The sequence below is a fragment of the Oryctolagus cuniculus genome, chromosome 19, assembly GCF_051225735.1.
Source record: "Oryctolagus cuniculus isolate XC-2025 breed Fujian yellow rabbit chromosome 19, ASM5122573v1, whole genome shotgun sequence".
Taxonomy (NCBI): domain Eukaryota; kingdom Metazoa; phylum Chordata; class Mammalia; order Lagomorpha; family Leporidae; genus Oryctolagus; species Oryctolagus cuniculus.
In genome coordinates, this window is record NC_142885.1 from 5,549,993 (window position 1) to 5,572,084 (window position 22,092).

A 22,092-nucleotide genomic window follows, 5' to 3' on the forward strand; every position below is an offset into this window, starting at 1 on the left:
TAATGCCTGCATCCCACATGGGCGCTGGCTCGAGACCCAGCAGCTCCACTTCTTTTTTTTTTTTTTTTGGACAGGCAGAGTGGACAGTGAGCGAGAGAGACAGAGAGAAAGGTCTTCCTTTGCAGTTGTTTTACCCTCCAATGGCCGCCGCGGCCAGCGCACCATGCTGATCCGATTCTTCTCCTGGTCTCCCATGGGGTGCAGGGCCCTAGCACTTGGGCCATCCTCCACTGCACTCCCGGGCCATAGCAGAGAGCTGGCCTGGAAGAGGGGCAACCGGGACAGAATCCGGCGCCCCGACCAGGACTAGAACCCGGTGTGCTGGTGCCGCAAGGCAGAGGATTAACCTAGTGAGCCGCGGCGCCAGCCTCAGCAGCTCCACTTCTAATCCAGCTCCCTGCTATGGCCTGGGAAAGCAGTGGAGGATGCTGCAAGTGCTTGGGCCCCTGCACCCACATGGGAGACTTGAAGGAAGCTGTGGACTCATGGCTTCGGCATGGACCAGCCCTGGTTGTTGAAGCCATTTGGAGAGTAAATCAGTGGATGGAAGATCTCTCTCCATCCCTCCCTCTCTCTCTCTCTGTAATTCCACCTTTCACATAAATAATAAATAAATCTTAGGGAAAAAAGAAGACATAAATAAAAAAAAGTCCCGAGAAAATTTAAAAAGCTGGTTTTTCTGTACTTAGGAAATTGAAAGTACTGATGTCAAAGTGAGCTTATTAGGAAGTGGATTGAAGTTATTTAATCAAAAAAGACTCTCTTGGGAAAAATTTTATAGTAGGTTTGTAACAAAAAAAAAGTATTTAATATTTGTATTTCTAGCACCACGTTATCTTATCTACAGCTATTTCTTAGAAAAAGCTTATTATAAAAAAGAATAATTTCTTATCCATATGAATTTCTGGGTTGTTTTCTATTGTTATTATGTAAATAATTGAAAATATGTATGATCATAATTTCTTTTACCTTTTCCAAATAAAGAGAGCAATTCTAAGGTAAGGGACAAGGTTAGGATTTGATCAATAACAACCTCCATTTTTTGGAGGATAATTGTGGGGGAAATTCTTTCCTGACATTCAGGCATTTGGGATTAGCTTGAAGTTCCTGAAATCTCCTGTCTTTCCTAGTGACTTCTCGCTTTCTTTCTTTTTCTTTCTTTCTCTCTGTCTCTCTCTCTCCCCCTCTCTCCCTCGCTCCTTCCCTTCTTTCCTTTTTTATTTATTTGAAAGAGTTACACAGAGAGAGAAGGAGAGGCAGAAAGAGAGAGGTCTTCCATCCACTGATTCACTCCCCAGTTGGCCGCAATGGCTGGAGCTGTGCCGATCCAAAACCTGGAGCCAGGAGCTTTTTCTGGGTCTCCTACTTGGGTGCAGTTGGGCCATCCTCTGCTGCTTTCCCAGGCCATAGCAGAGAGCTGCATAGGAAGTGAAGCAGCCAGGACTCAAACCAGCACCCATATGGGATACCGGCACTGTAGGCCTTGGCTTCACCCACTAAGCCACAGTGCGGGCCCCTACCAGTGACTTTTCAACAAGCACCCATAGGCTAACTGACCCTGTGCTGGTACCGAGAGAGGCCATTCCTTTCCCTCCCTACCCCTCTCCTAGGCACTTTACTACTTACATACGAGATTTTCCATGGATCGAATGTAGTCTAAATCAATTTTTTAAGTAAATAGATGCCATCCTCTTATTGGAGGCTTTGGGAGAGGCTTGGTAGAAGTGCCCAATGCAATGATCTACCATAATTACTTTTGAATTTCCTATAAACTCTCTATAAATCTGTTATTCACGCTGCCTCACAGAGAGCTGAGCTCCCACACTGCTCTAAAGCTACACACCACTGCCAGTGTCTGCAAAGCTCTGACTGCTCGTGTGTTTGCGTTCACAGTTTGCACAGTCTGGATTTGCTGAGTAATCATCGACCTTCCACATTTTAAATAGGCCCACACTGACCAGCTTCTGACTTAATGTATTTGAACAATCACATAAATAGGACTAGGACTTTCTTTTTTATTCAGATGCCTTCCAGTCTGTGTGGACAGACTTCTGTGTTTCTGCCAGCAATGCTTTCTTTCCCTCAGTGACGTTTGTGGTGACAAGTTTGTAGGCATATATCTTAAGAGGGATCCTAGTGGTATTTTTGTGCACTTCTATGTACACAGCTTCTATCTTCCACATTATCCCTCTATCTACCTTTGATTTATTGTTAGTGTTGATTTTAGACCAAAATATAAATGAGATTGTGTTGACTTTAAAAAAAAAAATCACATCTAGCAGATTGAGTAGAGAACCAGTTGGTTTAAATAGATAACCTCGGGTCATATCAGAAAATGTCTTGTTCTGGCAGAGTACTCCGTGAGTGCACTGTGGGACTGACTTTATTCATTTAAAGGAAGCTGGGGCAGACAGGAAAAGATATATTTCCTTCTCTTAAGATATCCTGATTTGTTTGTACCTCCGTTGTGACACCCAAGGGTAATTCTGATGGAGCCACTGCTAAGGCAGAATGGGAAACTCAACAGCTGTGAGCTCTCTTTCTTCACTGTCCAAGCATCCCTGTGCCACTCTGTGGTCTTGTGTGCTGTGCCCTCACTGGGCACAGTGACCCCCAACTCCCAGGGATGCACAGGAGAGGAGGAGATGGAGAGAGAAGCCCTGTCTCACCTCACACTCGGGTTGGTCATGGCTACTCCTCTCAGGAGCAGAGGGCTCCCCTCGGGGTGATAGACACTGAAGGAGGCTCAGCCCAGGACCTGCCTGGAATGCTGGGAGCCATTCATCCCAGCACATTGGCAGAGGGGGCAGCCCTGCTGGGCCCACCTAGAAATGAGAGCGAGCAGAGCCCCCGCCCCCTCCTCATGTGAATGTGCTTCCATCCCTGGGGTGGTTTGAACTGAGCACAGGGGAAGGACCTGGTGCCTGCTGTCCTGGAACACTCAGTGCTGGCGGTTGCTTTGTGGTGGTCAGGGCAGAAATCCTGTAAGGTTTTCCACGGAAGTACATTTTAAAAAATGCCACATGATTGACAAATTGTGTCTTCAATTCTAGGTTTTACCACCTTTCAGCATTTTAGCTTTTTTCTTAAGATCTATTTTATTTACCTGAAAAGCAGATTGACAGGGAGGAATCAAGAGAGAGAAGGAGGTCTTCCCTCTGCTGGTTCACTCCCTAAACGGCTGCAGTGACCAGAGCTGGGCCAGGCCAAAGCCAGGAGCCAGGAGCTTCTTCTAGGCCTCCTACGCAGGTGCAAGGACTTGGGCCATCCTCCACTGCTTTCCCAGGCTCATTAGCAGGCAGCTGGATGGGAAGTGGAGCAGCCGGGACTCACTCGTATGGGATGCCGGTGCTGCAGGCAGTGGCTTAACCTGCTGTGCACCAGCCCCAGCCCCAGCCCCAGCCCCAGGTTGTGGATTTCTGATTTGAGAAGCTCCAGTTTAAGACAGGAAGTGGGTATGGTGCCCTCGTGGTTGGGACTGGAGAAGGCTGTCTCTCAACATATGGCCCCTCGGTCTATGCGTTCCACAGGGCCAGGAGCGGGTGTACCACACGAAGCCTCTCTGTTTCGTGTTGTTCCATGGAGCAGGCTCCACAAGCAGCAGCCCCGGGGCTTTCGCCAGTGGCACGGCTTCCCGAGCAGGGCTCCTTCCAGGAGACCGCAAATTTCCCAGCAGCCTCAGTGCCTCAGTACCTACTCTGGGAGTTGAACAGTGCTATCTATGGCAAGGGAAAATGGCTCCAATTATTCTGAAGATCTTCCTTGTAGTTTAAGGAGAGGACATAATTGTGATTTTTCAAGACACATGTTTTCTGAACAAGCTGTGAACCTTCCCTCTTGTTTGTCTCGTGTTTCTCATGTGCTCAGACCATTTGTTAAGATAAGTTCCTGTTTTCTTCAGGGACTCAGGATTGAATTGCTTTGTTCTTGGTTTGTCTGTTACAGATACCGTTCAAGTTGTAGATATTGTTTGCGCATTACAGGCTATGTAAAGAACGTCTGATTGTCAGTAGGATTTGAGCCTCGCACATAGTCACAACGGAATCTCAGGAGCAGAGCTGTGCTGCTGTCCTGAAATGTGCTTGCGCTGTTCAGGCTGGAGGAAGTCTTAGGAATGCAATTTTATACATTTTCGGAAGATGAAACGTTCAGTTCATTCAGTTCAGCAAACGTTATTAAGTGCTCACTGTTTGCCAAACATTCTGAAACAGGCAGGGGTCCCAGGTACCCTGTGCCTTCACAGTGCCTTCCAGGATGGGCAGGTGCGTGCGCGTCTGGAGGAGCTGGGCGCTTTCTCCCGTTGAGGATGTGAGGACAGCAGGGTGTTAGAGGTGATCCCAGGTGAAGGATGTGCGGGTGAGACAGAGAAGGTGCCGACCTGGGTGCACTTGTGAGCCCTCCCTTCAGGAAGAAGTGAGCCTCAGCCCCCGAGGAGACCTCAGGGAGACTGCGTAGAAGCCACTTTAATGTCGCTCTCCTCAGGGAGGAGCTTGAGTCTTCCTCCAGCCCATCCTAATGACTAAGAACAGCTTTAAGGGGGCATTCTGACCTGTCTCACCTTTTAGGCCAACCACACCCCTGGCCAGAAAATGGCTTCAGGTAGGAACTGGCAGGTGCTTACAGAAAGCTCTGGACTTGTAGATAAGTGACAAGTGTCAGGGACCACAGACAGGGCATGGCAACACCTACTACAAAGTCATATTAATGTGTAAGAAGCGTACTGCACCCGGCCAGCACCGCAGCTCACTAGGCTAGTCCTCCACCTGCGGCGCCGGCACCCCAGGTTCTACTCTCAGACAGGGCGCTGGATTCTGTCCCGGTTGCCCCTCTTCCAGGCCAGCTCTCTGCTGTGGCCCAGGAGGGCAGTGGAGGATGGCCCAAGTGCTTGGGCCCTGCACCCCATGGGAGACCAGGAGAATCACCTGGCTCCTGGCTTCGGATTGGTGCAGCGCCTGCTGTGGTGGCCGTTTGGGGGGTGAACCAATGAAAGGAAGACCTTTCTCTGTCTCTCTCTCTCTCTCTCACTGTCTAACTCTGCCTGCCAAAAAAATATAAAAGTGTACTGCACCCCTTACATCACTTACAAAAATTAACTCAAAATGGAGGAAAAATCTAAATGAGACCTGGAATTATAAAATTGTTGGAGGAAAACAACAGGAAAGCCCCATGACATTGGATTTGGTGATGATTTCGTGGTTGTGACACTGAAAATGCAGGCAACAGGCAACAGAAGAAAAACTCAAAATACAAAGCTTTCTGCGTGAAAGGATACTACCACTCAGTAGAAAAGGCAACCCAAGGAGTAGAGAAAATACTTGCAGATTGAGAGTGGTCTTCCAGGCCTTGTCTTCCAAAGGCCAGCCTCACAGAGCATGGCTGGGCCACGGGCAGCAGACCTTTATGGTTTGCATCCAATGTGGGGCGTCAAGGCAAAACCCAGTAAAAAGTCTGATATCAAAATTATATGCCTTGGCTGGCGCCGCAGCTCAATAGGCTAATCCTCCGCCTGCGGCGCTGGCACACCGGGTTCTAGTCCCGGTCGGGGTGCCGGATTCTGTCCTGGTTGCTCCTCTTCCAGGCCAGCTCTCTGCTGTGGCCTGAGAGTGCAGTGGAGGATGACCCAAGTGCTTGGGCCCTGTACCCGCATGGGAGACCAGGAGAAGCACCTGGTTCCTGGCTTCGGATCAGCGCAGTGCGCTGGCCGCAGCAGCCACTGGGGGGTGAACCAACGGACAAGGAAGTCCTTTCTCTCTGTCTCTGTCTCTCACTGTCCACTCTGCCTGTCAAAAAAAAAAAAAAAAATCATATGCCTTATAGGTGTTAAAGCCCAGAATGTATAAAGAATTCTTACCACGCAATGAGACACACACAAAACTGATTTAAAAACAGGCAAAGAAGTTGAGTAAAGATTTCTCCAAAGAAGATACACAAATGGCCAGTGAGCACGTGGAAAGAAGCTGACCATCACTGATCAATGGCAGATGCAGGGTAAAGCCACGGTGATACCCACCCCAAATACAGAAACTAACAAGTATTGACCAGAATGTGACATGCTGGAACTCAGATGCAGTGGTAGTGGAAATCTCCGAGGTAGACACCGTGGAAAACAATCCGATGGCTCTTCCAAAATTCAACCTAGAATTGCCAGATGATTCAGAAGTTCCACTTTGGATATAAACCCCAGAGAACTAAAAGCAGAGCCTCAAACAGGCATTTGCACACCCACATTCATGGAAGCATTATTCACAACAGTGAAAACGTGTAGCCACCCACGCGTTCACTGACAGATGAGTGGATACATACAATGGAATATTATCCTGCCTCACAAGGGAAGGATATTCCGACCCCTGCTACAATGTGAATGAACCTCGAAGACATTATGGCAAGTCACAAAATGAAAACATTGTGCTATTCCGTGATGGCAAATCACAAAATGAAAACATCATGCTATTCTGTTTATATGAGGGCTTTAGCGTAGTCGCATTCATAAGAGACGCAGAGAAGGGTGGCTGCCAGGTGCTGGGGCCAGGAACGATGTGGAGTTAATGTTCAGTGGATTCTGGGTTTCCATGCTGGAGAAGATGAAAGTGTTCTGCAGGCTGATGGTGGGATCCACACTGTGCCTGTACTTAATGCCAGTGAACCACTTACACATGCTAAAGCTGGTAAATTTCATAGTGAGTATTAATTCCAGTTAAAAAGAAGTATGTCACAAGCACAGAGAGGGATTAATTCCCTCTTCATGGAGGAGGAAGCGTGTTCCCTGGGCCTTTCCGGGTGGCTGGGATTTCAGGAGGCAGCAGTGGGGGCAGGGAGGAATGGAAATAGAGAAAGTTGTCGGAGACGGCAGAGGTGGGATGTTTCAGAGAGTGCCAGGTGTGACCAAAGGAGAGGAATACTGACCACCTGGCCATGGTCACCTTGTGCCTAGTCCTGTCTGACACCACGGCAGCTGCCCATGAGAGAGCAGGTCCTGGAGAGCAGTTCTAAATGACACCGTTCTTGCCGTCTGCAAATGAAACCTCTTAGCTGTGTTACACTGGGCCCCACAAAGTTCTCTCATAGACCCAGCAAGGAGAGATTTGCCCCCAAAGACCTCTCTCTGTGTCCACTAAAAGATACCTTTTAGCACCTGCTATGTGTCAGGCACTGTTCTAAGCCACAAGAATGGGAGCTAAGCTGGACAAGTACCAATGCCTGTGCTCCTGGTCTTACATTCCACTGGTGGGCAGACCTCAACAGAACAAGCCCAGAACAGAGGCAGCTGGAGCTGAGGGAAGGGGAGAAGCACTGGACGGGGCCGAGCTTGTCCCAGAGTCATCCAGCCTGCAGGGGAAGAGAAAAGCCTGTGTCCTCACTGCTCTTCTGAAACGTTGGGTTTTTTTTTATTTGAAAGAGTTACAGAGAGAGGTAGAGACAAAGAGAGAAGTCTTCCATCTGCTGGTTCACTCCCCAGATGGCAGCAACAGCCAGAGCTGCACTGATCTGAATCCAGGAGCCAGGAGCTTCTTCCGGGTCTCCCATGGGGTACAGGGGCCCAAGGACTTGGGCCATCCTCCACTGCTTTCCCAGGCCACAGCAGAGAGCTGGCTTGGAAGAGTAGCAGCCGGGACTAGAACCGGCGCCCATATGGGATGCTGGCGCATCAGGTCAGGGCTTTAACCCGCTGCACCACAGTGCCAGCACCCAACATTGGGTTTTAAAAGATGGTTAGTTTTGGTTCCTCCATTCCAGTCTGTGTAATGCAAAAGTGGTCATCCCACAGATCTGAGAATGTTTGCTGCTTCAGCAAACAATTCTAAATGTTTGGTGTCTCTCATTTCAACTTCGAAAGGGCTTTCTGCCATGGAGCTCCTGCAGCTTGGAGTGGAAGAGGACCAAGGCTTCCAAGGCCCCTGCCAGTGCGTCCTGCAGTTCCCCATTGTCCTCGCTAATGGCCTCAGATGGGCACCAATTGTCCTGGTGGGCTCGGGCTCCACGCCCAGATAGGCAAGCTTGGCAAAACGTTCAAGGGCATTTCTTATTGAAGCTAAAACTGGGTTGTTATTGTGCCTAATTAAGTCCTCAGTAATTCCAGAACTCGTTCAAAACACACCTAATCTTACCCTTTGACTACCCAGACTCCTACACTTCTAGCTTTCCTATTGGTTATGGCTCCTCTGCTATTAAATGATAGAGAATGCATCTTCGTGTTTCAATAAAAAGCAGATTCTCAGCTGTGGTCTCTTGGATCAGCTATTTGGATCACACCAGTGTCCAATTATGCAACTCCTAAATCCACTCTTCTGTTTTATGGCATATCAATCTGTGCTCATCTTGAAAAAATAAATATAAAGAAGCCAACTGTTGAGTAGCCTTTTATCCCCTTCATTTTTCTCTACCCAGTAAAAAACCAATGAAAAATAGATTCTTTGTTACATTCCATTCACTTCCAAATGTAAAGTTTCCAAATGTTACAAATGAGAAGAAAAGAATCGGCTGTATTGTTTGTCAGGCTGTCATTTTATTTTATTTATCTTCTCTTGCCAATAGAAAAGTCCAGAAGTGTATTGAGATAAAAGTGGACGTACATGTGAAGATAAAATTGTAAATGGGACACACCGCTGTGCTACTTCCCGTTTGTCCCCCCCTACTGTTGGACAGTAAACAAGAAAGACGGTGTCAGCCAGCACGCTGCGGTCTCCAGGCCAGAGCAGCGAGAGCCTGGGGAGGCGGGTCTGCTCAGGGCCGCCCTCCCCTATCCCTCACACCCAGGTCCCTCGCTGCAAAGCCAGCTGTTGAGATTCACCGCTGGGGTCTGACTGATCAACTATAAAGGAGATAGCTTTTAAAAGAATAGAACGGTTTCCTTAGACACCTCCACACACAACAGATTATTAACCCAGAAATTTATAAATCAGTTTCACCTGTTCGGGTGAAATTAAAAAGGGAATTTAGGGAAAGTGGAAGGTGGGAGGAATTTTCTATTGAGTAAACATGATTTTTTTTTTTCTATCAGGAGAGAACTTATGCTGTTTATTTCAGGTTTCACAATAAAGTAAGTCTCAGAATTGCCCAAGTTCTGCCTCAAGAAATTCACCTCTTTGAATGCTAGGAAATGACCTGAGTCTGTCTGCTCCTTGCACATCTTTCACTGTGCACATTTTAATGGAAAAATATAATTTCTGTGGGTTCTTGGGGAAATATATATGTATATGTAAGTCTCTTAAGAACATGTTCTGGAGTTTCAGAGTTAATAGTCTGAGCTGTGGACAAACCCGCTCCCCAAGGTGGCAAGAGATCAGACACTCCCATTGCTTCCAGTTGTTTTTCTGATAGGAAAGACTTGATCCTTTTGCAAGCCCACTTTAATAGCACAAAAAAGATCACATACTCCATATGGTTTCTGAAGCAATGGATAAACAGAAAATCCAGCTGATTTTGTTTGCATGAGCCATCTCAGAGCCATTTTCACGCACCCACAAAGGAGTGCCGTTGCCCCTTGCTGTGCATGGGGCAGTCCAAGCACCAGAGCAGAGGGACCCGGGACTGGCTTGTTCTTCTCATCAGTAGGCAGCAGATTGGGAATGGCTGGTTTCAGTCTGCTTGCAGAAAGGGTCTTTGAAACTGAAGAACAGAGTGGCTCAAGCCCTGTAGTGTTCTAAATGTGGTGTTTTGGTACAGTGGAAGCCTTCTTGGCAAAGTTGGGATTTTTCCTCTTCCCTTACCCACCATCCTACAAGGTAAACTCATCAAAGGTGAGTGAAAGCAGCCTTGATTTCAGTTAGAGAAATTCCTGTGTGTCGGGAAAAAATGGGCTCTTGACTCAGCATTTTCTTTCTTGTCTCACTTCCTGGAGTGGGGTTCCGTAACAGTGAGTGTTCCCTGGCGTCCTCTGCAAGGCCTCCTACTCTGTCCTCCTTGCTCTCATGGAGTGGTCTCCTGGACTTCTCTCAGTGACAACAGCTATGTCCCCTGGACCTCAGGACCCCACAGGCACCTCCTCTGGATGTGGCTGTGCCAACACCACCTCCCAGGATACATTGGCTTCTGTGCCAATGCCACCTCCCAGGATGCATTGGCTTCTGTGCCAACACCACCTCCCAGGATACATTGGCTTCTGTGCCAATGCCACCTCCCAGGATGCATTGCCTTCTGTGCCAACACCACCTCCCAGGATGCATTGGCTTCTGTGCTTTCCCGTTTGGTGAGCCGCTCTGCCATCGTCTGAGCCATTCACGTCAGATGCCTGGAGGGAGGCTGGTTGTGCTACATTCCTCTGTCCCTCTAGTTCCTCATACCTCCTCTCCTTTGTCCTCCTTGAATCTCCCCCAGCTCGCAGGTTGTCTTCTTCTTCTTTTAGTTTTAACATTTATTTATTTGGAAGGCAGGATTACAGAAGAGAGGGAGAGACAGAGGGAAGTCTTCCATCCATTGGTTCACTCCCCAAATGGCCTCAATGGCCAGAGCTGGGCCAATCTAAAGTCAGGAGCTAGGAGCTTCTTCCAGATCTCCCATGTGGGCACAGGGGTCCAAGCACTTGGACCATTTTCCACAGCTTTCCCAGGCCATAAACAGAGAGTTGGATTGGAAGAGAAGCAGCAAGGACAGAAACCGGCTTCCATACAGGATGCCGGTACCACAGATGGAGGCTTAGCCCACTCCGCCACGGTGCCGGCCCTTCTCAGGTCTTTATCTGGCTCTTGGGCCCTGTGCTGGGCTCTGTCTAGTCTCCTTTAGAGTTTGACCCCACGTGCTGGGGACAGTGCCGGAGCCTGATGACTCCTTTCCTTCTGAAAGTCCTCCAGGGACTCTGTCCCTTTTCTCCCATGGTCCGAACTCCCCAGCACGGTTCTACCCACCTCCACGGCTGCCAGCTGTAGCCACCCAGGGCCCCAGTTGCCCATCTACCATCAAGAACTGCTTGCATTTTTCAAATGAGCCAACTGTTTCCCACCTTCTTTTCTGGTCCTGAAACAGCTTTCCTTCCTTTGCCAAGTGGATATCTACCTGCCTTCCCCTTCGAGCCTAATTCCCTCTGGGATAGTTGATCTCAACACCACAGTGCCCACCACGTCCTGCCCACTGTGTCCTTCTGTATCCCTTCCTAAGCTTGTATAGCCCACCTCGACCCACTGCCCCAACCACGCCCAAACCTCTTGGAAAGTGCAGACCTCAGCCAGTTCGACTCTGTCCCCAGCACTAGTACAGCTGTCATGCTCTCAAACTAGGAGGCTGTTGGTTTTGGCATGATCTTCCTGTGGCAGTAGTGATCAGGTAATGATACTCAACCACATCATGTTTGGAAAAGACTTAATTCTCCATTCAGCATGTATTTGCAGAAGGACGGCGCTGGCCTGGGCACTTTGCTGGGTGCAGAGATGGCCAGCACGCATGGCCTGCATCACCAAGGGCAGTCTGCTCTTGCCACCCTGATGACACTTCAGTCTGATGAGGGTGGTGTCCAGTGGCTGAGCGCTGGCTGGCCAGCAGTAGCTTCTTGTTCTTCCTGGAGAACCAGTCTCCCAGAGTTTGAAGACTGTTGTAACTGTCATCTCACCTGGTGTACCCAGTCAATACATAGTATTATTATGAAATGTTGGTAAGAGATTTAGAATAAGGCACGGAAGTTAGCACTCAACACTGAGCTCTCCTGAAAGAATCTTCCACTACTTGTTTTCCTTTCAATCTTCTTTTCTCTTGTTTGCACACATTTTTTTTTTTTTTTTTTTTTTGACAGGCAGAGTAGACAGAGACAGAGAGAAAGGTCTTCCTTTGCCATTGGTTCACCCACCAATGGCCGCTGTGGCCGGTGCACCGCGCTGATCCGAAGCCAGGAGCCAGGTGTTTCTCCTGGTCTCCCATGGGGTGCAGGGCCCAAGCACCTGGGCCATCCTCCACTGCACTCCCTGGCCACAGCAGAGAGCTGGCCTGGAAGAGGGGCAACCGGGACAGAATCCGGTGCCCCGACCAGGACTAGAACCCGGTGTGCCGGCGCCGCAGGTGGAGGATTAGCCTAGTGAGCTGTGGCACCGGCCTTTGCACAGATTTTACTCATCCTTGGTGCTGGACGAACTTGAGGTTTCATGTGGACCTGTAGACTTCCTTACCTGATAGCTGTGTGATGGGATTCTCTTATTACAAACTTAACAACCCTGTAGACAGACGCTAAGAAGTGAAAACAGGAGATTCCTTCTAATCTTAGAATCCAGGGCCGTTGTCACGCCACGTGCTGCACAGCCACCTCTCACCGAGTCCATTCACTGATGTGTGATAAGAGCGGACTTTACGCGTGCCCACCTGTGAGTCACACGTGAGTTTTCTCTCAGCCGCACTGTGATGAACACCCCGGGTTGAGGACAGCCTGGGACATTGTGATTTTTTGGTGTGACGAAGGGAAAACTCTGGCATTATGGGAATCAGCCCGAGGTGTGTCTGTTGGAGCTGCTGCTGCACACGTTTCCTGTGAATTTGCAGAGCATGCAGCGTGGACACACGGACTGGGAGCCATGGAGCAGGGTTTGAACAGAGGGCATGGAGACGTGGGATCTTCCCTCTCGGGGAGATGGGGAATCCCTTCTTTCAGGCAGAGCTTTTGTCTAAAAAAGGCAGATATGTATCTTCATTTTTAAAGAAGTTTATGTGTGGAGCCAGTGCTGTTGCATAGCAGGTAAAGCTGCCGCCTGAAGCGCCAGCATCCCAGGTTCGAGTCCCGGCTGCCCCACTTCTGATCCAGCTCTCTGCTGATGTGCCTGGGAAACTGGTGGAGAACGACCGAAGTGCTTGGGCTCCTGTGCCCACGTGGAAAATCCGGAGGAAGCTCCAGGCTCCTGGCTTGGGAATGGCCGAGCTCCAACCATTGAGGCCGTTTGGGAGAGAACCAGCAGATGGAGGACTTCTCTCTTTATCTCTCTGCCTCTGCCCCTCTGTAACTCTGCCTTTCAAATAAATAAATAAATCTTTAAAAAATTAATCAAAAGGGGAAAATTAAAAAAAAAAAGAATTTTGTTTATTGAAAGACAGATAGACAAAGTCAGAGACAGATATTCTATCTGTTAATTCACTCCTCAAATGTCTGTAACAGCCAGGACTGGGCCAGGCTGAAGTCAAGAGCCAGGAATTCCACCCAGATCTCAAATGTGGTTGGCAAAATCTGAAGTACTTGAGCCATCATCTACTGTCTTCCAGGAATCTAGACTCAGAAATGGAGCCAGGGCTCTAACCCAGGCGCTCTAATAGCGGTTGTAGGTGTCCCAAGAGGCATCTTAACCACCATGCTGAAACACCTGTCTGGAAAGCGCTGTCTGTCGTGTGGTGCTGGGATTCAGGGAGCGAATTGCTCAGATTGCAAATGCAAGTCCCTTCTGAGCTGTGGATGGGCCCACGCCTCCTCAAGGTTTAGGACTGTCGTCTTCATCGTGGAGTCCTTGGGAAGGAGCAGCCACAGAGACCCCAGCAGCTCTTGCCGTGGTGAGGAGGATGTCACCAGGGCTTGGGATGGAGAAAGGAGCCAGGACTTTGTGCTTGCTTCACACTGATGTCACAGCCTCTTCACACTGATGTCACAGCCTCCAGCTTCAGACAGCCCTCTTACTGGGTCAGTAAGAATTAACAAGTGCCATCCATGCGTACAGACACCACACACACGCTGTGAAGTAAGTGGTGCTTTACAAATGAGACTGAAAGGCATCAGATAACTTGCCCCCAAACAATCAGGAGTCATGGTACTTCCGGTTCATTGAGCTCTAAACTGTTCTGGGCTGCAGAGCATGTAGGAACATCTGGAATCATTGGGGGGAAGGAAGACACTTGGAACGTGAAGAGACCAAGGGGTAGGTCTAGGGGTAGGGTTTACTTCCAGGACTGCTGCACCCCATGTCACCATGTACACGAGTACAGGTTGGAGCAGGTAGAGGAGGATGTGTGCCATTTGGGGCCAAGTGTGTCCCCAGTCTGCACCACATGTTCCCAGGATGCGACTGGTCTCCTCATGGAGAAATTCAACAGCATTTTAGGAACTTGGAGAATATGCAGGATTATGGGACAAGAGTAGGGGTGAGTAGAATGAGAGCAGCTGTAGGTTGGAGGGTGTTACTACCCAAGGCTAGTTACATACAACTCCAGACAGTGCTGGTCCCACGGCAAGGTGCAGAGCAAAGAGGGTGTGGGAACTTACCATGGCATGACTTTCCCCCAGCCACCAAGGATTCTGGGCACAGTGTGGGGTATGAGCCCCAGGCACCTGCAGGACAGAACAGGCTGCCCTGCCTTGAGCCGAGGAGCACTGTCCAAGGTAGACAGGGAGCCCAGGAGGCAGGCAGCTTTATCTAGATGCAGCCTGCAGACTGGGGGCAGTGTGAACTGTGGGGTAGAGAGGTGAAAGGCCAAGTGTGGAGGGTGCTCGGGGGTGGCTGCTAATGCTGTGGTCAGTGGACATCTCGCATGTACTGCTTCCAACACCCAACCCCTTTCTAAGCCCCATAACCTCCCTCTTCTCTCCCCTGGATTTTGTTGTCTCAGACACAGCTGCTTCCCTCTTCAGCTATATCCCAACAGTTATCCCCAAGCCAGTCCATCTGCAAGGTCTGTGAACTTGCCTTTGAAAATGTCACAAAGGTAGCAACCGCCAGCACCCCTCCCCTCCCGCCGGCCCAAACGTCCACGTGCCCACATGTGGTCCTCCAGTTGGCCTCCCTGAGTCACCTCCCTGGGTCCTTCTTTGCCCACTGCAATGAATTCCTCAGTGTCCAGAGCTCAGCTCTTAAAACATGATCATATATCACTCTGTGTCCAAACCTCCAGTGGTTTCCTCTCAGGAAAGCCTGAGATTTTCACCCTGGCCTCCAATCCAGGAGTGAGCTGACCCTGATCAGCCTTCAGCACGTGGAGGTGCTGCACCTGCTGTCTCCCCAGCCTGAAGTGCACCTGCCCAGGTACCCAGATGGCTGCTTTTCTCATCTCACTTCCTGGGAGGTCTTGGCCACATGCCGCACCCCAACACACACACACACACACACACACACTCCTTGCTGTGTTCTGAATGCAGAGTCTCTGTGCGTGGCCCCAGTCCTGTGGCTGCTCTCCCGCCCAGCGCCGTGCTTGATTGCAGTGGAAGGGCATCCTTCCATTTGCCCTACTTTATCTGCCATAATTCTGCAGTGTAGCAATTCGGGCATCTTTGAGAGAGAGACTTGATATTCTTTAAATGTGCTTTTTAATTAAATGCAACCTAGACGTCTCCCTGCTTGGTCTCTACTGTGAGTACAGGGTTCACAAGGGGGAACTGGCCGGGATTATACTCCGTTTCCTCTGCTGAGTTCTTTATTCCTGTCACTACACAGAGCCTTCCTCTAAAGCCCCTGCCTTCAGTCGCCGCGGCTGCTAGCTGCCACGCGTTGCCAACCTCTGCGGAATCTCCTTGGATTCAAGGTCTCCCCTCCAAACTCCTAGACTCAGCCTGGGAAGAGCTTGGTTGAGACAGCAACTGGGAAGTCTCAATGAAGGAAATGCTTGGGGGAAGGAGTATTCTAGTTCATTTTATTTTGGTCAACTGTCACAACCCAGGAAGGTTGTTAGGAGGAAGATGATGCACTGTGGATGAAGATATCCATGACTGAAAGCCTTGCTCTACCTTTGAGGCCATGTGACTTTGGGGCTTGATTTTCTAGTCTGTAGAAGGGGACTATAATAGCTGTCTTACTGGGCTGATGCTAGGTGACATCGGGTAGCATTTGTAAATATTTAGCAAAATGTTTAATGACTGTATGTGAATGTGGTAAAATAGAACGCCCTTCTCTTCCATTCTGTTTTCAATCTTCTTAGAAGTAATCCTTCCTTGGCCCAGGTGCTTGGGCCCTCCACCTGCATGGGAGACCAGGAGGAAGCACCTGGCTCCTGGCTTTGGATCGGTGCAGCGCGCCAGCTGTAGCAGCCATTTAGGGGGTGAACCAACAGAAGGAAGACCTTTCTCTCTGTCTCTCTCTCTCTCTCACGGTCTAACTTTGCCTGTCAAAAAAAAAAAAAAAAGTAATCCCTCCTATATGAGCATATACCGCTTTAAAAAGTTTTGTTGGAGCTAGTGCTGCGGCATGGTGGGTTAAGCCGCCACCTTCATCACCAGTATCCCATATGGGCTATGTCCCAGTGATCTACTTCCAGTCCAGCTTCCTGATGGTTTGCCTGGGAAAGCAGCAGAAGATGGCCCCAAAGCCTTGGGCCCCTACAAGACCTCAGAGTTGGGAGACCCAGATGGAGTTCTGGGTTCCTGACTTCAGCCTGGCCCATCACAGCTATTTGGGAAGTGAACCAGCAGATGGAAGATCTCTCTCTCTCTCTGTTTCTCTCTCTCTCTCTCTATCTCTCTCTCTCTCGCTCTCTCGCTCTCTCACTCTCTCGCTCTGTGTGTCTGTGTGTCTCCCTCTGTAACTCTGCTTTTCAAGTAAATAAATATTTTTTTTTTTGACAGGCAGAGTTAGTCAGAGAGAGAGAGAGAGAAATGTCTTCCTTCCGTTTCACCCCCCAAATGGCCGCTATGGCCAGCGCTGTGCCGATCCAAAGCCAAGAGCCACGTGCTTCCTCCTGGTCTCCCATGTGGGTGTAAGGCCCAAGCACTTGGGCCATCCTCCACTGCCCTCCCAGGCCACAGCAGAGAGCTGGACTGGAAGAGGGGCAACTGGGACAGAATCCGGCACCCCAGCCGGGACTGAACCTGGGGTGCTAGCGCTGCAGGCGGAGGATTAGGCTAGTGAGCCACGGCGCCGGCCAAAATAATCTTTTTAAAAAATGTTTTGTTAATGTGGGACATTGAAGGAAAGGGTAATAGTAGTGGAGTTAGGAGTGGAAGTCTATTATTCTAGACTATTTATGATAAATCAAGAAACATTTTTTAAATTGAATCTCAAATACTATGTGAATATAGTAACAGGCTGTTTTATTCTTTGAAAATGCCGAGATATTCTTCTCTGCATGTTTGTTCTAAAAATTGAAAGTGGGGAAAATTTTAGTGGCAAATTCAATACGGCAGGCTCAAGAATGGCAGCAAAGCACATCTGTTTCCCTCCTCAGCCTAGAAAAAGAGGTACACGCTAAAAGAGTAAGGGAGTAAGAGACGGGGGCACAAAGGGAAGGAAAAAGGAAGGGAAACCATGAACAAGTGAGGGCAGACACAAAGGCGTGGAGAGCAGGTCTCAGGTGAGGAATGAAGACTCTCAGGGGAGCAGAGCTCGGTGTGGGGACACTGGAGCAGCCTGGTCACAGGGTACAACACAGGGAGAAACAAGAGAAGGTGTAGTCATTTACATACAGATGGGTCTACTTCCTACGCCTGCTCCCGTGAGCTGAATACTCAGCAGGTAAGATACTGGCCTGGGTAGACAGCAGAGGAGTGGGTGAGGATTCCTCCCTGCTGAGAACGAACAGATTCCGAGGCAGGGCCTCTGCACTCTGGGGTTTAGGGCCCCTTCCCAGTAATCGGGTTCCTCACCTGACTGAGGTTGTGATGAACAAGCTAGCGTTCCCACCCCCCAGTTAGCTTTTCACCGCTCTCCAGTGTAGGAGGATCATTGACGAGAGCCCCTACCATGAGCGTGTGACTTGGATGTGCGTTGCTTCCATAAAACAAGTGCAGGAGGCTGTGGAAAATGGACAGCCAGAGCCAAGAAAACTCTTTTGGGGATTACAGTGTGGTTGAGAAGAAGAAGTTTTAAGATATCGTTGAGGAGGTCTTTCCCAAATTAGAAAAAGGAAAACATTAGAAGAGGGTAAGAAACATACTGAATCAGTCAGAGACCTAAACTCCAACCAGTGGGGGCTCCCAAAAAAGGAAACGGGCAAAGCAGAGGGTGGGAAGTTGCAGAGGAACTGACGCGTAAGGGTGTGTGTCTCTGCAGTGAGAGGCCCTCTCAAGTTGCTAGTGCGGGATACAGAAGACCCTATACCTAGGCACGTTTGAATGTTACATACTTAGAGAATATCCCAGAAGTTCAGAAAAAAGGCTAACCCACAAATAATGGGCATCAGACTGCTAGCAGACTTCTCCTCTATGACACTGAAGACCACAATGTCTTCAGAGTTCCAAGGGAAATTGACTTTCTACTCGAACGTTTTTGCCTGGACAGCCAACCACGTGGGAAAGAATGGACTCCTTTTCAGTTATTCAAGAACGAAAAGAAGCCACGCATCCCGGGGGACAGTGGCTGTTAGCTAGAAGTCTTGGGTGACAAGACCACAGTTAACCAGAGGTGGGGAGGTGGCTTGTATGGACAGGGAACTCAGTGTTTGCCTGCACACGGGGTAGAGAGAACATTCCAGCGGCTTACGGCAAAGTGCGGCAGTGTCCCCACTTCCAGGCCAGGAGATTCTCTCCTTGATTTACCCTTGGTTCTGGTATGTGTCTCTGTGTTGTAACAGGATGCGTCTATTACTGTTTCTTACAGTTTTAGAGGTTAAGTATTGACTGGCTAAGCTGGGTGACCTTTGACTGACTTACACCACCTCACGCATCCTTTCAGCATAATTAAAACAGTATTTCTAGCTCTTTTGTGATTTACTGCTACAACTTTAAGATTGTGTTTGCGGGGGATTGATATTTTCAGGTTACAAAGGTAACACTATGTGTATGAGAGTGTGTGCACGCACACACCCCCTTTATTTCCTGGACTCTTGGAACAGTATCTTCCCTTCCCTCCTCTTCAGTACTCCTCTGCTCTCTGCTTCCCTCTTTCAGTCTTCCATAGTTATGCTTTTACATCATCCAGGCTAATGGCATCTGGATTCTGGACCATCACCATAATTACATCTTCCACTTTTACTGCAGATTCATTATAGAAATGCAAACTAAATTTGAAATAAAATTGTAGTATCATAAAAAGTTTGTAGAAAATGGGATGAAAAAATAAGTTTATTTTGGTGCAGAGAATTTTTGAGTCCATGCATGGCATTTTTGTAGCACACATTCTCCATGAATTTCTTTTAAGACATTTGTATTACTACATAAAGATTATCTATTCCACTACTAGGTGGTATCCAAAGATTGCGTTTCTTTCTTATACAGGTTTTTTGTTTTCTCCAAATGTTTGGGCCCCTGCCATCCACATGGGAGACCCAGATGAAGCTCCTGGCTTAGGCTTGGCCCAGCCCTGGCAGTTGAAGCCAACTCAAGAGTGAACCAGCAAGTGCAAGATCACTCTCTGTCTCTCTCCCTCTCTTTCTCTCTAACTCGGACTTTTAAATAAATAAATACTTTTTAAAAGTTCATGGAAATGCATATTATGGAAAAACTCTGAATGGATTTCCAAGTTTTCTGCATCAAAATAAACTTCTTTAAATTCCATTTTTTCCATGAAGTTTTTGAAGCCCCCATTTATCTAAAATTCCAAAGATCAACAGGAACTAAAAATCCTGCTTAGTATTTTGGCAACGTGGCAACATGGCACGTGTGAGCTGAGCTCATCCATCGTGGCAGAGAGTGGAGATGATGTCTGATGTCTGAAAGTGGTAAATCACAAAATAACAGTTTAAAATTAAGTGCGAAAAGATGTAGAAATGCCTGTCTTTGGAGGGAGGGACTGCTCCACGGCACATATGGCTTTCACTGAAGTTTTAAAAACCAAAACAAGAAGGCATAACAGAATCGTGCCCTACAACAGGCGCTGTCTTTGCTGGTCACCCGTGGAAATTATCCTGAGATGTTCTTGCACAGTTCCAACAGAAAGCATGTGGGCTTTGCAATCAGAAGCCCTACACACCTTGCCTCGACCTTGCTGTGGTCACGTTCACCGTAATTGTGACCATGTGTGTGCATCACAGCTGTTCTTTGTAGGCACTACTCTGGTTTATTCCCCCAGCATCTCTTTCACCTTCTACTTCCCCTGCAAGTACCTTACATAGTTCGTGCGTCGTTAGACAGTACTAACGATTTGGTGGTGGTTGGAAGGTTGCATTAGAAAATGGCCTGACAGTTGCTGACGCCGGGTTGAGGGAGTCACTGGACTTTTCTTACAGACACACAGTGCTCCAGGGTGCACTGAAACAGTGATGCTTACAGCGTGGTGTAAAGAAAAGCTGTGTTCTGTGTGACGGCCAACCAAGCTCCACGGACCTGCCCGTAAAGGAGCCTCGTGCAGGGTCCCCCTGCCCTACCGCCTGTCCCCGAGGGCCAGGGACTCAGGCTGGGAGCCGTCTCTCCTCCGGGCGGGAGAGGACCCGGGGGTCCAGGGACGGTGGTTCCCCAGCAACGCCAAGTGCTGAGCACGGGTTTCCTCTCCTGCCACCGCAGCTGAGCGGTGATTAATGCCAGATTGGCACCTTGCTCAGTGACCTTTCGGCATCCACACTGCTCTCCTTCACTTCTCATAACTATTTGCAAATATTAGCCGCTCAGGTCGTTTCTCCTCATCAGCGACTTTCACCGCCGGCAGGCAGGTTGCAAATGTGATTGGCATTCAGTTACCGTCCACTGCCCTGTCACGGAGGTGTCTGTGCCCTGATAACCAGCCTGTCAGCCCCCGCTCAGTCAGGAAGGGAGCCTGGGGGTGGCTTGGGAGGTAAGGAGCTCGGAGAAGGCCGGGGCTGCCTCCCCCCCACCCCGGGGACTCACGGGTGAGTGGAAGTCAGCCTCACATCACGTGACCCATGGGTAGGTCTGAAACACTGGTTTGCTGGCTCTGCCTGCATCCGGCTCTTCTTCATGGACCCACATGCGCCTTTACTGCGAAAGTCACATACTTCCCGGCGGGGATGCGGGCTCCGGGCAGTTGGTGCCGAGGAGCGGGTGGTCCCCTCCTTCCTGTGGATGCCCACCGGTGGGCAGAACTCCCGTTTGCCAGAGTTCTCCTGAGTGCCCTGGCTGCTGGCGGCTGGAAGGGCCGGAGGAAGCATTTTGCATTTGCAAGGCTTTAAATCTATCTTTATTTCCAGGCTGTTACATCCCCACCCTTTATTGAAGTTCCTTTCTAGAAACGTCTGGTTCCCTGAACAAACAGTAGTAAAGCATCCCGGGAGTAGTTTAATTTTGATGTTAAATGTCCTTTAGAGAAAAGTGGTGAAATATGTTGTTTTTTTTTTCTCCCTTGTCACCTGCAGTACAAGCTAAATTATTTAGTTTGATACTCACCAAAGAGATGGATTCAGGTTATTTACTTTCCAGAAAAGAGAAAGGGCTTGGAACTACAGTGACAGCACTGCAGGCTGAGCGGGGTGTTTGCTCTGGAGACCCTCACGGGAAAGTTGGCTACTTCTGAACATGCTATGCCTCGCAGAGAGCCCCACGCACGAACTGTTCGTGCGGTTGAACAAATGCGAAAATACCAGGGACACTGGGCAGTAAGCAAAGTCTTAAATCAGTTTAAAAAACCAAAACCAGCAAGCATTTCGGAAAGTGCTGGGCAGTCTCAAGCCCTTAGCTGCTCCATGTTCCGTGCAGTTGCATAATGCATCTGTCACACTGCCACCCCCGTGGCTCTGGTCACAGGCTGGGACTTCACCAGAGGAGGCTGGCATCGCACAGGCCCCGGCTTGAATGGTCTGATGCCCACACGGAGGCCGTGGCTGTGACCATGCCCCAGGGCCCCGTGGCTTCTGAGTGTATTTGGAGTGTGCCTTGTCAAGATGCTTCCTCTGTCCTGCTCTGCCCACCCTGTCTTCTGTACGGAGGACGGTTCCACAGCATCTGTGTTTTCTCTGCCACAGGAGACACTGGCACTGCTGAGACCATGGCTCCCACCATCGTGGTGGCCCCGGGCAACAGGAGCGTGGTGGCGGGATCCAGTGAGACCACCTTGGAGTGCATAGCCAGTGCCAGGTACGGATCGGCCCCGAGACAGGCTTGCTCCTGAACAGCCACCCGCGGCGTGACGCACAGGGGCCGGCTCCTCGAGGGACGAGGTCCTGTCCGTATTGCTGGGCCCCAGCACAGTGTCTGGGAAGACAGGGAACTAGATGCGATGTCTCCCAGAGAGGAGGCGGAGCTTTTGTATGTGGCTGAGGGTGAAAGAGGGAGGAGCTAATCCCTCCCCCGCTCTTCAGTCCCAGGCCTTCTCTGCCTCCTTAATGGTCGCTCCGGAACCAAGGCTCCGTGTGCACGCCTCCCGTGTAGCTGTAGTGTCCCGTAGTCGT

At 49.5% G+C, this 22,092-nt stretch overlaps 1 protein-coding gene across 2 annotated transcripts in view; it reads left to right on the forward strand.

The window, feature by feature from the left end:
• The window catches only part of SDK1 (sidekick cell adhesion molecule 1), a 982,790-nt gene that overhangs the window by 710,265 nt on the left and 250,433 nt on the right, over positions 1-22,092 (forward strand). For both annotated transcript variants that reach the window (XM_070064289.2, XM_070064294.2), the window contains exon 6: positions 21,667-21,778. In XM_070064289.2, coding sequence (XP_069920390.2) covers positions 21,667-21,778 — 112 coding nt within the window. The remainder of the gene's footprint in view (positions 1-21,666; positions 21,779-22,092) is intronic.